General features: G+C 41.5%; 1 protein-coding gene across 1 annotated transcript; it reads left to right on the top strand.

The window, feature by feature from the left end:
* The first annotated feature begins 394 nt into the window (after positions 1 to 394).
* On the top strand, positions 395 to 14,663 carry rab10 (RAB10, member RAS oncogene family). The gene is made up of 6 exons (XM_035618445.2): positions 395 to 1,248; positions 7,476 to 7,536; positions 9,504 to 9,642; positions 11,400 to 11,489; positions 12,893 to 12,994; positions 13,391 to 14,663. The coding sequence occupies exons 1-6, from the start codon at positions 1,122 to 1,124 to the stop codon at positions 13,475 to 13,477; spliced, it is 606 nt and encodes a 201-aa protein (XP_035474338.1). The 5' UTR covers positions 395 to 1,121; the 3' UTR covers positions 13,478 to 14,663.
* Positions 14,664 to 15,845: the final 1,182 nt, after the last annotated feature.

Genomic DNA, 15,845 nt, shown 5'->3' with positions numbered 1-15,845 from the left:
GTGGGAAACGCCCGTAACAAAGCACCGAGGTACTCCATACATGACATCACTTCGCCTGACTCACAGCTGGGACAGTCACCGCATCCAATGCCACGAAAAAACGAAACTCGCCTCAGCTTAGGCGATACGCACGAAACTGGCCGCCATGTTGGATCTACAGATACGCGTGCGGCATTACGAGGAAATGGAGATTTGAGCCTGAATGTCGGCGCAGCGTACACAGTTGCATTCGCCCCTTTCTGTCAATCTAAGACACGCCCCCTTGTACCTCTCAACGCTCGCGGAGCGTAAGCCAATCACTTTGGGGAGCTCGCTGGACTGAAGGGATCACTGACCAATCGGCGGAGGGGAAATTAACAGAAGGGGGCGGGGAAAGGGGCGGCGGCTGTGCTCGTGCAGGGTGTCGCCGTGGAGGCTCCCATTCGAAGGCGACGGCGGTCGTCTACATTTCGGTTCTAATCTCTCCAGCCAGAGGGGGGGAAAAGAAAGAAAAAAAGAAGTAATAATTTCGCACTAGCGGCGAAATTGACACGCGTTTGACTTTTGCCGGATTTTTATATCCCCGAACTCGTCTCTCGGTCGAGCTTGTGGCGGCGGCGGCGGCGCTCTGGAATGACGGGGTGTGCCGAGAATTTGAATTAGCTGCAGTTAGTTTGAAGGAAGAGTGAGTCGGGGGTAGAGAGAGAGAGAGAGAGAGAGAGAGAGAGAGAGAGAGAGAGGAGCCATTTTGTCCCGACTGTGTGGGAGAAAAGAAAGAGTGGAAAAGAGGAATCACACCGGGAGGAGGAGATCCTGCTTGTTGCTTTCTGTTCTCATGCTGTAAGAGAGAGAGGGAGAGAGAGAGACAGAGGAACATTCACGTCGCGGACACGTCTACGGATTCGGGTGCGTGTTTTAGCCCCAACTAGCTCCTCCAAGCTAATCAACAACAAATCCCAGATTGTTTAACTGTGAACGAGTCAAAAAAGGAAGAAAAGGACCGGTTGTGTCTGCTGGACCGGAAGGAGCTGGCTTCAGACGTGCACACGGGCCGTTGTTAGGTTATTCCATCTTTTTTTTGTTTTGGGGGGGGGGGGTCATCTCTATCTGGGTGGACACAAGTTTTTTCCTCCGCTTTTCCAATGGCGAAGAAGACGTACGACCTGCTGTTCAAGCTGCTGCTCATCGGGGACTCGGGCGTGGGGAAGACCTGTGTGCTGTTCCGCTTCTCCGACGACGCCTTCAACACCACCTTCATCTCCACCATAGGTAAGAAGAAGAGGAGGAGGAGGAGGAGGAGGACCGGGGGGAGGCGGAGGGTGCTGCCGCTGCTTGTGTCTGACTCTGACCGGGGCTGACAGCGACTCGCCCCGACACTAACCCCTCAGCTGGAAATGGCAGGCTTGACAAATTCAGTTAGCCGCCAATGCTATTAGCATGCACCGGCTAACAGCATTGGCGGCTAACCGCACAGGCCCCGTGCGGGCTAGCTAGGACGCTAGCTGTGTAGCTAGCTTCACGATCTCTTTGATTTGAATGCTCCGGTCTGCTTCCCCCACCTTTTGTCGTTTTCTTCTTCGTCTGCCTCCACAAAATGTCCGGGGGCTTTAACAACAACAACACATGTGTCGTTGTTGTTGTTGTTATTGTTTGTTAGTATTGACAAGCAGAACCGGTTTCGGAAACTAGCGCAATCGCTGTCATGTCAGTAGCTGGGTAAGCTAGCTAGGCTAGCTAGCCGCTGTGCAGGGCCGTGAACTAAAAATCTGTCGTTTGCATCGAACTAACAATCTATTTATCTTTATCGATTCGCCCCTGTTATGGATAACACCTTTAGCTAGTTCATAATAACTGCTACATTATTCTATAAACAGCATTAATGCTGCACAGTGCATTTTCAATACAATGGATCATATGTTCTATGGATGAATCGGTTGGCTGCGTTGAAGAAAATGTATCAGCTGTTATTTTTGATATTGTATTTACCATTTTAATGATAATAATAATAATCATAATTTGATTTATGTAGCACCTTTTAGAAGTAGCTTCACAAAATGCTTTCACTAAAACATACACATCACAGACATTTGATGTGATGTATGCTATTGATTTGACATCATTTTAAGACTCTTTTCAAGCAACATTTCGCCGTTTTAGCTGCTTCTCTCCACCACATTTTGACTTTTCTCAAACTTATGAACGGATGGAGATTAAAAATAAATATGTTTTTAAAGGTGTCTTCTGTTGCTGTGGGAAAGTTTGAATGATATTCAGTCGTCGGGTAATAAATCATTTCTTTACAGCCCAAATGTTTCTGAATCTCAAGTCTGAACCAATAACTGAAGCTGTCAGATCATGTTTTAGTGGAGTAAGAAATCCCTTTGGAATGCAGACGAGTAGAAGAAGCAAGAAACGTATATTGGAAAAATACAGAAATACAAGTATGCCCGATGTATATTTAAGTAAAAATACCAGCAGTAACTTTCCACGTCTGCTCAGAGGAGAACCATAAACAGTTCATCATGGTGGCATCATCAGCTTTTTTCTCTCTCCGTCCTCTACGCATGCGTCCGGTCCATCATCATCATCACCACGCTCACATGAGTCAAGTGTCAAGTTATGTCAAATCCCTGCAACGGCCCAAATGAAAGGCTCTGTTTACTCCAGTTGCTTAAGATCAGCGCTGCTGAGTAATAATGTAACATTAGATGTGCTTTGCTGAAGCCAAAGCAAGATGACTTTTTGCTGTGCACTCGTATCCTTGATCTCTTGATTGAGCGTTACAGTTTTTCGTAACCTATATGTGTTGACAGACAACACCTCCCTGACCGTATGGATAAGAACGCACAGCCATAAGGGGCAACAGTGTTCCCAGTGGCATCCAGGCTAGATTAGATTTGTCGAGGTACGAGCCATGACCTGCCGTCACATGAAGGCGTTTATGTGTTTGTCAATGTTTTTCGTCATGGTTTCGGCTTTGCTTTGTCGACCTATCGACCCAGAGTCACACTCTTGTGGTGTTTCTCGAATGTAGTCGTAGTCTGTGCTGTCGAACAATGAACAAGATCACGATGATTACGAATCAGTCCAGGGGAAAGACCGGTGGTGACCTTTGCTCCTTGCGGGCACTTTAACTGCAATTTTGGTGCAGTATGTCAAGTATTTCAGTGCCTGCGTGCACTTGCAGAAGGTGCAGGTGGTATTTTTCAAGTTTCACTCATATTAATTTTGTGGTTTACCGGCTGTTGAATGATTAACTTTGTCCGAGCGAAGCTCGTGCTCGGATACTGGATGTCACTGCTGTGAACACGCTCAATTTTACCAATCCTTCCAAAAACTCAGGTAAATATTGGGCATAGTCGACAATACGGTGCTTGACTGAAACAACCATTGATGTAATGTAGTTTAGGAATTGCTCACGTCAGTTTGTCCAAAAAAGGCAAGTGAAGAGGATCATATTTGAGGAACTGTAAATTAACTAACTGTTAACCGACCTTATGCTGTCAGTGGTTTCCTCAAGAGCCGTCCTGTTAAAAAAACTACAACACAGTTGTCGTCCCGTCACAGGATCCACTCTCCCCTTGTCTTTGTCTACATCTGTACTCAAAACAAAGCAGCACGCCGTGTGCTGAGCTGTACAAAGTTAAGAGTATGCAGGACATAAAATATTTAACCGCTTCCCCACTTGGCCAGTAGATCAGAGTTTTTACTTTTACAGATTTATCATGACACTTGAAGTATAAAAATAACAATTCCCTTACACTGTGAGACATTTATGAGAAAATGCATAATAAATATTATATTTATTATCCACCCTAGCCTTATGCAAAAAATCTCTAATGTTGAGGAAGTCCACAAACTTGTCAAGTACGGGGACAATAAACGAAATGCATCCTTCTTGACCGACTCATCGTTTTGACATTACAGCCCTGTGAAGACACGTGTCACGTTCGGACTGCTCTCCGAGCTGTATTAAAACGAAACCTAACATTACGAAACATCACCACTTATGTTGCCTCTAGTTTGATGCAAGAAACGTCTGCGTGCTGAACCCACGACGCTCAACACTAGACACTCGGCGGCTACAGTAAAAGTCGACATTGTGTTAGCCCGAGCTTACGGTGAGCAGTAATGTTCTTGATCTGATCATGGCAGATTATAAAGAAACAGCTGGGCGCCAGTGGTTATTGATTGAAATTGACAAGCGTATGAGGGCGTTAGTATTTTCACATTTCTATATAAACCCTTGACCTTCTAATGGCCTCAGAAGTTACTATAACTGTTAAGCTCAATGCTACTGGCTACATGGCTAAGTTGAAACCCTCAATAACAAGTCACGTGTCCGGTCTAAACACTATAATTAGCAGATCAATTTTAGTTCTGAACGTATATTTACTTTCAACATGCCACAAAGGTGATTTATTTAGGATCCCATGCACATTCGTGGGATCTTAAAGAAGAGCGACTGTCTTTTTCACTAGTGGGCCAGTCACTGGTCAACTTGCCCTGCATAAACCTTTCCTGGCCCTCGGCCATTGGGCCACTGGTTGCGTTGGACCCTGCCTAGCTGACGTATTCCCTCTGTGGGGGAAGTGAATCCCTGTTGGTTTTCCCTCTGAAAAAGCCAGGGGTTTTTCAGAAGCATGTTCTGCCTAGTGGTAACTTCTCACTCAGTCAGCGATACAATACGATCGGTGGTTTCCTGTCACTGTCCTGGCACACTGTGATGATCGGTGAATGTGACAAATTGGTGTAGAGAAATGATCGAAACGCCGCGATGCAGCAAATAGTGGGTAAATTGATAAAGCATCTTTTTTTAAAGAGAGAGAGGCTCGGCCAAACTAGAAGAATAGAACAAATTTGCATTCAAAACAGCAGAATGCAGACGACCAGGGAATTGTTTATCTTAATTGACATTAGTGATCGTCCCGAATTCGGACCAGAGATATTAAATTCCTCATTTTTATATTACATTTCCAGACTGTTCCGTGTCGCTGTGGCGGGAAACATGAAGAGTTTCTTTTCCATCTGACAGCAACAGAGGTGTTGCGTTTGGAGAATGTTTGCAGGAATTTTTTTTTACATATCAACCAGGTTCAGACCTGGTCAGAGCGGAAATGAACTTTGGGAAGAAAGAAGAGCAGAAGCAGCGCTCGAGAAACAGAAGTATGTTCTTCCTCTGACACGGTGCCTCATACCTTTGGAGACACACGCACAGCTGCTTCTCAAAATACCCCCAACTGGAAAACCCCCCTCTCTCATCAGTCACTCATCCTCTCTTCCAAATCCCCCCTGTCCCTTTCTCTGCACCCCCTCCCCCTCTTTTTAATATCATATCAAATGCTATGCATATCGAAAGAGTGCTGACTGTGCATAATGTTGCATTATAAAAATGCCGTTTCCGCAACACATCATGAATTTTGCATGGAAACTGGCGGAGCGACTCGTGGAAATCACAGTGGTGGAAGGAATTAAAAGAAAGACGCCTCATAAACCATGTACGTTCTGTACAAGACGTCCAGTTCAGATGCGGCGGCAGTAGAAAGCGTCTCTCTCTCTCTCTCTCTCTCTCTCTCTCTCTCTCTCTTCTGGTGAAGTGTGACTGTGTCAATGCTGCGATTGCACAATGTCCACGTTTTCCTGACAACTTGCCAGTGCACCTCACCAAGGAAAAAACTGTTTGACTAGGAACCACAGTCATATCACGTGATCCGTGCTGAGAACGATTTGAAGTGCTTAACTTTTTTTTTTTAGCAACAAAACGTAAAGGCAAACGTAGCTGTATTTCAATGCAAAACCTCCATCTCCTTCCTTCCTGTTGTCCCTTTTTCTGTCTACACAACTCTTTATCTCCCTCCCTCCCTCTCTCTGGGGTGTGAATGATATTTTGTGAGTCATTCTTTTGGCAGCCAGTTCCTTCATTATTCGATGGCCCTGCCCCACCTAGAGCACAGCTGTTTCTAGGTCATTTCAAACAACCAACATTTTTTTGACCGGAGCGGAACTTGACAGCTACACTAGATAGGGCCAAAAGTGAAAACCCCTTCTTTTTTTTTAACAGGCCTTTTATGAAACAGACACACAAAAATTGTGAACATGATACTTCAGAGCCGAAACAGGAAATCAACTCGTCAACTGACATAAAATGAGACGAAAAAAACTCCAAAATGTCAAATATTCCCTAGTTCCAGTTGCTGCTTTTTGATTATAAATAAGATATTTAGGGCTAAAAGCAATTTTGCACATTTAAACTTGTGACGGGAACCTCTATCAACATTTTATTGACCATAGATTTAATCTCTTAATCATGAAAATCTATAGCTGCAGACTCTGTGACATTGTTTGCCTTGACTTGACTTGCATCTACGTTTTGCTGCAATTATTATCTGGTATGTGTCACAATGTCTCAATCTTTTGCATTAGGGTGGCACTAACAATAATTTAAGATGTAGATTCATTTATTAAAAAACTTGAATGCACCATCATAAGTTTCCAGATCTCAAGATGAAGCCATTAGACGACTAATCTGCATCTGCCCTTGATAAATAATTGAAACAATAAACCGGTGGTAAGATTGGTCGATTACTAACTTTGTTTTGACCAGATTCAGTTACAAATTGATTTACCGTTTCTTTTGGTTTGTCAGTTACAGGTTTGCCACGCCGGAAATCTTTTAATTCCCCTGTGCTCACGTGAGTCAAGTTCACAACTCGAGTAGTTTCAAGGTCATGGATCACTTGCCCGTCGTAGCACTTCAGAAAATGGAAAAAAAAATTGAACGTCTTTGTACCGGTCTGCACAAAGCAAGTAGGATTAAACATAAGAGACAAAGGGCCAAGGAGAAAGTGTCTGGGTGAAAGGAAACATCGGAACACGTTGCTCTGCATCTTTGTGTCCAATACAATGAAATCCAAAGTCCAGTGAATATGGAAACTGAATAAAAAAATTAGCCTCCACAAGTTTTCCACTGCGGAACGGTTGGTTATTTTTATGCTCTCCCACCACAGAGTGTTTTCCTTCACTTCACCGAAAACTCTTCGTCAGATATGAATAGCATACTTAAAATATCTGTGTGTACATATAATGTTTCAAACCAGCTACGCAGGTTTTCACGGAATTAAGTCCTGGTGCATGTTCTCACTCCTCCTGCCTGAACCCGATTTACGCTCAGTTACCTATTTTTTGTGCACACGCTCTTTGTTGGCCAGCTGCTGATCCCGCAACTGTGTCCCCGCTGATGGGCTCAAGGTCCGGGCATGACACTGCAGGATCAGGAAGAGAAAGACGTACTGTCATTGTCTCCCCGATGGAAACAGCTGTAACTCACTTTCTCATTCTCTATTGTTCTGTCAGCGGGTTTCTGTTTCTTCTTACATGGGCGCTAATGCCTCTGTTCGTTCAGTTGTCTGTTCCCCCCCATTTCCTCACATGCCGCTTGTGCCCGAAATCGTTTTCATGATGGATGTATAAACTAATATCTGCGTTTTGTCTCACAGGAATTGACTTCAAGATCAAAACTGTTGAATTGCAAGGAAAGAAGATCAAACTACAGATCTGGTGAGTCAGCGGATCCTTACGAGAAGTCTATTTTTTTATTTGTATACCCGTGTCAAGGGTCTGTATGTTCTTCTATATGTGCAGGGCTGAAAATGACACCATCTTAAAAAAAAGAGAAAGAAAATCATCTCTGAGTGCAGCCTCTACTTTCTGTGGGTCGTTACATCATAGTGAAACATCTGTTCGACATTTCTCCCTAAAGCCCAGAAATATGTTAGAACAGGAAATGGTCATCAGTCCGCCAGGACGTCTGTGGTCGGGCTCATCCTTTTACCCCACAGCACCAGAATTTCCCCCAAATGAAATGACTTGATATCTGACATTTTCTTTTGCATAACATATGAAACCAAATTTTTTTTTTATCATAGTGATTTCATAAGATCGTACGTTGCGACTGACTGCAAACATTCGTTTGTTAATCCGTCAACAGAAAAATTTAAGTTCTTTGATGAGTGAACATCACTGAGGCTTTTTTTTTATTTAAAGAAAGAAAAGGAAAAACCAAAATATTTACTGGTTTGGAGCCTATAAATATTTTTTAGTTTCAGAAATGGGACGACTGTTTTGACAAGACTTGAAGAGCAGATGTTTTCATTTGTAAAAGAACTTGGATATTAATTGATTATTAACATTAGTTCATATAAATATTCTGTAATTTTAAAATTAATTGTACGCGTTCTTCTTTTTGCTTCTTAAAAATGAAGCTCGCCGGAGAAACTAGGATCAATTCTCTTTAGTCTCTAGTGTCTTAAGGAAGATCACCATCTTCATCCATTTAAATCATTTTGAGTCCAGAGTGAACTCCTTTGATTTATCAGAGTGGTAGTTTGACAGTTTATTTAAACTGAAGTGTGTGTGTGTGTGTGTGTGTGTGTGTGTGTGTGTGTGTGTGTGTGTGTGTGTGTGTGTGTGTGTGTGTGTGTGTGTGTGTGTGTGTGTGTGTGTGTGTGTGTGTGTGTGTGTGTGCGCACGTATAGTCATAATTATGAAGGTACAGTTGTCTTCTAAAACAACACACGGTCGGTTCACAAAACTGTAATCAATACTTCGTCATTTTTAAAATTTTTATTATAAGCTGAACATCTCCTCCACAGCAGACAAAGAGTCTATTCATTCAAAGTTTAATCATTTCAATGTTATCTAGACGACGGGGACACCTGCACATCCACACCCACTGTTGTCTGAGAGAGACCCCACAAAAGAAAAAGGAACACACATTACAGTGAAAATCCTGCTGACGATAAAAACAATTCTTTGAGAGTTTGTAAGGAACCAAAACAGAAACTTTTTTTATGCTGATTTTCGTAACTTTCTGTCGTAGTAAACTGAATATCTGTGGGCTGGGGACTATGAGTCACACAGAGCAAGTACAGTGAAAACAGAACCTCAGCTTGAATTCTGGGAGATATTGAGCGATAGGTTAAGGAGACATTGTGAACATGAATACGTTTTGACAGTGGGTCAAAGTGCGCACTTGTTGCACGACTGCTTTCCCCTAAGTAAGGAGAGAAAAAAACATAATAGAAAAAAATGAAAGGAGTGGTATGTTTATTCTAGATGATGCAATAAAAATAACTTGTAACCTGAATAGAAAAGTCTATCAGCATGTTGGTCAATGATGAAAGTAATTGTTAGCTGCAGCCCTAATTGACCCTCAATGACGGTCGGTGCCAAAAAGAACGCAGTCACATTATCTCACTTAATAAAAGCAAAGTAGAGCTATTAAGAAAAAATGTAGATCCATCATCTAATGGTTGTTTATGCTGACTCATAATCTAATTCTCCTTTTTCTTCTCTTACTTTTTGAGCAAAACGTGTTTAAGCCTGTGTGGCCAATACGCATTTTCAAACCCTGCCTTTAATATTTTATGTCCAATTTAAGGTGTGGTGCAGAGAAGATTTAAAAAAAAATGATGAATACAAAATAATAAAATGTCCTCCTTGTGTGTGTGTGTGTGTGTGTGTAGGGACACAGCGGGACAGGAGCGGTTCCACACCATCACCACCTCCTACTACAGAGGAGCCATGGGCATCATGCTGGTCTACGACATCACCAACGCCAAGAGCTTCGAGAACATCAGCAAATGGCTGCGCAACATTGACGAGGTATATAAAACACACACACACACACACACACACACACACACACACACAGGCTCAGTGATCGCAGCGTCATGCAGGTCTATAATGCTCGGCAATGATCTTAACAGGTTTTTTTTTTATGAGGCTTTTCTTTTAAAGCATTCACGCTCCTCTTTCATCTTCTCGTTTTGTCCGTGTCGTCGTGACAAAGCGACGGACACTTCAAGGGGACGCAGCCGACGTGGCGAAGTAGCCCGCGGATCAGCCGAGCCAGATGTCCGCATGCACCAGGCTCATTCTGCCGTCAGAGCTGTTTCGTATCAGTAGAACAGTGTCACAGATCGTCCAGACTCTGTGGCATGTTTGCTGTTTCAGACGTTCAGTTTTATCGTCAGACTTTTAGCAGGAGCAAGTTGACGTGATTAATATCAGTCCAGGTGTTAATACGTATTTCTTTGCATTGGGTGTGAACGCAGCATTCGGAGGCAGATCACTTTCTGTGTTTCTGGGAAAGGACGTGCAGACTAATGTCATTCAGTGACCTCCGTCTCCAACAGACCTGATGTTTCAGAAGACAAACTGTCTGGAACATATGGTCAGACCGTCCTGCTGCTCCGCTCTGTGAGAGCGACATGCACCTCTGTGGGTCATTAGACCTCTAATCTCTAGCGCTCGGTTCCTTTGTGTTAATACTGTTGTCTGATCTCTCAGGAAATCTTCTTGGATCCATTCCAGATCAAACCTATAAATCAATAGTCCCCATTATTATGTATACCTTATTTATTCCAGGGTGTAACGAAACACTATAGTGTTACAGCATGTGAAGGTGTTGGCTGTCGAGTGAAGCGGCGGATGCTTCATTCGTCGGGAACTCTTTCTTTGTCCTTTTTCTCACCCTCGCTGTTTAAAGAGGTTTGGTCGAGGGAAAAGGAAACTCGCTGCATTTCCTGTAAACTAGGAACTGGGCCTTGATCATATTGTGTGTGTGTGTGTGTGTGTGTGTGTGTGTGTGTGTGTGTGTGTGTGTGTGTGTGTGCGTGTGCGTGTGCGTGTCCGTGTCCGCTATTATAATGGTGTCATTGTTTTATTTATTTTAACCACAAAGAAAAAACTTTCACTGATTTCAGCTTCAAAATTTCAAAATTTGGAGCAGCTCTTATATTTTTGACTGAGCATCTTTGACAAAACAAGACAACCTGAAGACGTCACCTTTCAAAGACAAGACTTGTTTTATAGACAAGGTGATTTGTGGATCAATCGAAACAAATAATTGGAAAATAACCTGTTGCCGTTCTTCTTTATTCTAACAGTTTTTAAAAGGCCCAAAGAGGAAACTGAAAGAACTCAATAATTTGATGATTGACATAAAAATTTATCAGCAGCTATTTTGAAAATTATTGAATTACCTTTGCAAATATTTCAAGGATAAAAACCCTGATCCTTTTTCCTTTTGAGACTGGTTTTGTTTACATTCTTTTTTTTTTTAACAGTTACTAGATCAAAGCATTCAGAAAATTATTATTGGATTGATCAGTAATGGATCTCTTCAGGGAGTTCATGTGGTACCAGACTCCCTTAGCAGTTCTGACACAGACAGATGCAATAATTAATAGAAGCACAGAACATTAATGTAGTAAAATCTAGACGGTGTCTGACTCACTCACCATCACACCCCCTAGTGGCCACTACATTATTTGAATTGTAAACATATAACCTTCTTATTGTATGTTGCTGGAGTCCTCTAATAATCAATTTTTTTTCTCCCCCTTTACCTTTTCTAGCACGCAAATGAGGACGTCGAAAGGATGCTGCTAGGCAACAAGTGTGACATGGAGGACAAGAGGGTCGTACCAAAAGCCAAGGGGGAGCAGGTGAGACGGTGCAGTCTTTGCACTTGTGTTGTATTGTTTGACATATTGAAGACGTACTGAGAGCAGTGTTGCGTTCACATGACAACACTTGTTTATTTGCTCTAAAAGTTAAAAACACAGTTTTGACGTTGCGGGAGAGAAATTTACAGACAAACCACGATGTTTGGGAAACACACAAAGTATTAAAGATAGATTTAAAAACTGGGCATTGGTGTAATTACATGTAAAAACATGGCCTCCACAGAGAGAGTGCGTCTTCACGAGCCTTAAGGGCTGTTCTGTCGGCGGTATCTTGGTACATGAGCCGTGTGAACTCTTTACAGAAATGTAAACATGCATCAATAAATTATGTATTTAGTTTTCCTGGGAGCAGGTTGGAGTGTTAAATGTGTGAGATATAGACGTGAAACTGTAGCGTGGGGCAGATTAAAGGTAATGTGTATTTAATCCTGCTACTTCCAATAATGATAATTTAAAACACTAATGGAAAAAAACGAGGCAAACGTCGTCTTTGGTATTATCAATCACCGTGATCATGTATCTGCACGACCCCACTGTCAACGCCAGGAATTAATTTGCTCTGCAGTGATTCATCTTGAGGAATTCCAACATGTTGTTAGTCATGATAAACAACGGCACATTAAAATGAATTATCCCACAGTAGATGTTTATTAAGCTGTTAAACATGAGTCTCAAACTGTATTTATATAGATTAATAATTCCAGATGTGCATTATTTCCATCACTGACCACATTCAAACTTCATCTCTTGTCTGTTGTTCAACTCGTCTCTAGTAAGTCAATGAGAAGATTGAAGTTTTGATTTGGTGGGTTGATAGCATGGGATTTTATTAAATGTATCTTTTATTCAGCTGGTCCCACAACAACAACTTCCGTCAACCTTTTCCTGCACACACGGCAAATATGACGATTTTGGTGGTGAAAAGGTCAAACGCATTTTTCTTTGGCCATAACTCAATAATTCATACACTAATTATATCACATAATTTAATAAAAAATGTCTAATAGGATTAAAATGATAAAGTGGTGACATTTTATTTCCAACTTTTAGTTTAAAAAAAAAAAGAAAAGTGTTCTCATCGTTCGTGTTCTCACCGTTCGTGTTCTCACCGTTCGTGTTCTCATCGTTCATGTTCTCATCGTTCATGTTCTCATCGTCCGTGTTCTCTGTTAGAAAACAGTTTGAGCACTCGCTGTTCCTCAGGCCGAACAAGTGAAGACGTGTCCATCACTCTGAACATTTAGCAACATCAGATACAGATCTGCTTACTCACACACCTACCTACTGAGTGTGTGTGTGTGTGTGTGTAACACCAGTGACACCTGATCTCCGTTCTCCGCATGTTATTTCTGGACTGAACCTTCTCTCTCTCCTCTCCACAGATCGCGAGGGAGCACGGCATTAGGTTTTTTGAGACGAGCGCTAAGGCCAACATCAGCATCGAGAAGGCTTTCCTCACGTTAGCGGAAGACATACTCAGAAAGGTGCGTGTTGTCTGTGATTGGTCCATTGGTTCTTTCATTTGAATCTTCAACTAAAGGGGCAGTGAGCGATTTGAATCTAATACACCTTTGTTTGGTTGGTAAAATTCAGCCAACAGCTGAAATGATTGATTGATGATAGTTGATAGACGGAGAATTGATGGCAACTATTTCAATATTTGATCAATTCTATCCAAGCAAAAATACCAAACATGTTGTTTCCAGCTTCTTAAGTGTGACAAAAGCCAGGTGGGTGTCGTTAGCTTTAGCATCTGAAGCATTGGATGTAAATATTGTTCTCTCTAAGTAAATTGTAAGTCAGAGCATCATGATGTCCATTCGTCCTCCTGCACATTTTAAATTTTTAACCTGTATATGTTTTTGTGTTTTCCTCGTCAGACGCCTGTAAAAGAGCCCAACAGTGAAAACGTCGACATCAGCAGTGGAAGTGGAGTCACAGGCTGGAAGAGCAAGTGCTGCAGTTGAACAACTCCTCTGTCTCACTCACACTAACACACACACACAGACACGCACGCACGCACGCACACACACACACAGACACGCACGCACGCACGCATGCACACACACACACACACGACACACGACACACAGCGACTCTCTCTCTCTCTCTCACTCTCTCTAACGGCTAACTCTAACTCTCTTGCCCTCTAACCTGTCTCATGAGTTTTTCTTGCACACTGACTCTCTCTCTCTCTTTTATCAGAATAAAACAATAAACCACTTCACTTGTTTAATCCTCCTCCTCCCCCGCCTTTCCTCCCTCCTCCTCCTCCTCCACCATCCTCCACCATCTTCCTCCTCCCACTCCACCATATTTTTTTTTCCATCTGATGATCCTTTTTATTTCTGATAAAAAGAGAAATCCAGTCACGTTTCTTGTCATTTGTTTTAAAGGTTGTTGAAAAAAAAGAAGAAAAAAAAAAGTGTGAAAAGACAAGCTCATGTTTTTAATATTTCCTTTGCCTGAGCTCACCTGGTTGGACACCCCTCACCTTCTTAACCCCACCCCCACCCCCCTTATAACCCACAGCACTCACCTTCAGTCAGAGGAAATAAAAATAAAAAATAATTAAAAAAAAAAAAAACGAAGAAGACAAATGTAGGATTAACATTTTGTACATTACGTGAGCTTTCTGTTGTCTAACCATATTCGGTCATTTTACGATTTGTTACCAAGTGACGGAGGCGTGGCCAGCTCCTTTTGTAATGTGGGGGTTTATTTTTGTCCTGTGCCTTATATGGAAGACAGGGGCGGGGCTGTGTGGTGGGCGGAGCCACATCCACCCAATTTAAAAATTACCAGTTTAATATTCTGTCGGTTCTGACGAGCCGAAGCGGAAACGTTTGAATTTCTCCTCCAGCCAAGAGAACGGCATTATACAGTATGTCCTGTTTATTGATGTGTTTTGTGTTTTTGTCCGATTTATTTTACTTTTTATTTTCATTTTTTTCCTTATTTGGGTTGAATTTTATTTTGGTTCTTTTTTTCTTTTTTTTTTCCTGCATGCAGATTTCTTTGAGTTGGAAGCGTTTCTGTAACGTCGTGTAACGTTTGCCACTGGGTAACTGTGGGAGGGAGGTTACGCAAGTTCTCTTTGGAAATTCAAACAATTTTTGCTGATCCATTAAAAATAAGCTTGTTTAAGTTAAACTTGTTTGTCCTCAGTGGTGTTGCCGTGTGTAGTTCAATGTCTCCTCATTGTGTCGCGTGTTGAACCTTCAACTTTTTACAGATGTCCAACGAGCGAGATTTGGGAAGTTGTATTAATACACACGTTGGGGCTTATGGAACTGGCTCAATGTGACTGTCAAAAGTTTTAAAAAATTACGTTTTATAACCTCAAATAACTTATTTAAACCAAATTTACTGGAACAATGAACTCTTGGACATATATCCATTTGAGAAGATTTATCTGAAATGACAAAAAAACATCCTTGAGAAAAATGTATTTGACGTATAGATTTGACTTTCCAGTTTGGTCCATGTCCCGTTCATTAACATGGGGAGGTGTGGTTTATTACCGGTTCTGGAGTCAGCCACCAGGGGGCGAACAAGGTGCTTTGGTTTAACTTCGGGAGCTGTCTTGTCCTTGTGGCGCCCACTGGTGGCAAGAGCTGGTATTCGGTGTTTCTTAACTGTTTTCAGGATGAAACCACAAATCTTAATTAGAAATAGACAAGTAATCGATCAATTTGTAAGGAAAGTTTTTGGAAAAATAAATTATTCTCTAAAACAGTTGTGAAAAAGTAAAAGCACCAGTGTTATAAAAAATACTCAATCCGAACGGTCCATAATAAATGTTGCAGCATGTAAAGGAGAGGATCAATTTAATTCTATTCACTCACTGTTGCTTTTATCTGTGAAATTATACATAATTTATTGTATCTAATTCTTTTACAGTATATATATTGATGGAAGCTTGTGAATTCCCCCCCTGGAGATCAAGTTGGTCTTATTTTATCATTATGGTTTGTAATATTTATCTGAAATAATCCAAATCTTAAAACTAACAATGTTTACCTTTGAAATGTGAGATTAAAAGTAAAAAGTAACTGAAATTAAAGTAAATTTACGTCAACATTTTACTTAAATACAGTAATTGAGTAAATGTACTTTGTTACTTTTCCAACATTAGTCTTATGTGATGTGAAATCTACATGTTTGAGACAAAACATGTCATTCAAATGTCATCTTGGGGTTGAGTGATGCACATTTTTTTCAGTATTTTCAGACTGTCAATATATTATTTGAGAAAATTACCAGCAGAAATAATAATAATGTTTCAGCTCTACTCGCCGGTAGTTTCTTCCTACTAATAACAAAACGACAAGG

The sequence above is a fragment of the Scophthalmus maximus genome, chromosome 18 (assembly GCF_022379125.1).
Source record: "Scophthalmus maximus strain ysfricsl-2021 chromosome 18, ASM2237912v1, whole genome shotgun sequence".
In the NCBI taxonomy this organism is placed as follows: Eukaryota; Metazoa; Chordata; class Actinopteri; order Pleuronectiformes; family Scophthalmidae; genus Scophthalmus; species Scophthalmus maximus.
This window is presented reverse-complemented; position numbering and strand designations above follow the sequence as displayed.

Coding starts and splice junctions, on each gene's coding strand:
- rab10 (XM_035618445.2), top strand. CDS start 1,122: ATGGCGAAGAAGACGTACGACCTGCTGTTCAAGCTGCTGCTCATCGGG. Junction 9,643..11,399: donor GGCTGCGCAACATTGACGAG/GTATATAAAACA, acceptor TACCTTTTCTAG/CACGCAAATGAGGACGTCGA. Junction 11,490..12,892: donor CAAAAGCCAAGGGGGAGCAG/GTGAGACGGTGC, acceptor TCCTCTCCACAG/ATCGCGAGGGAGCACGGCAT.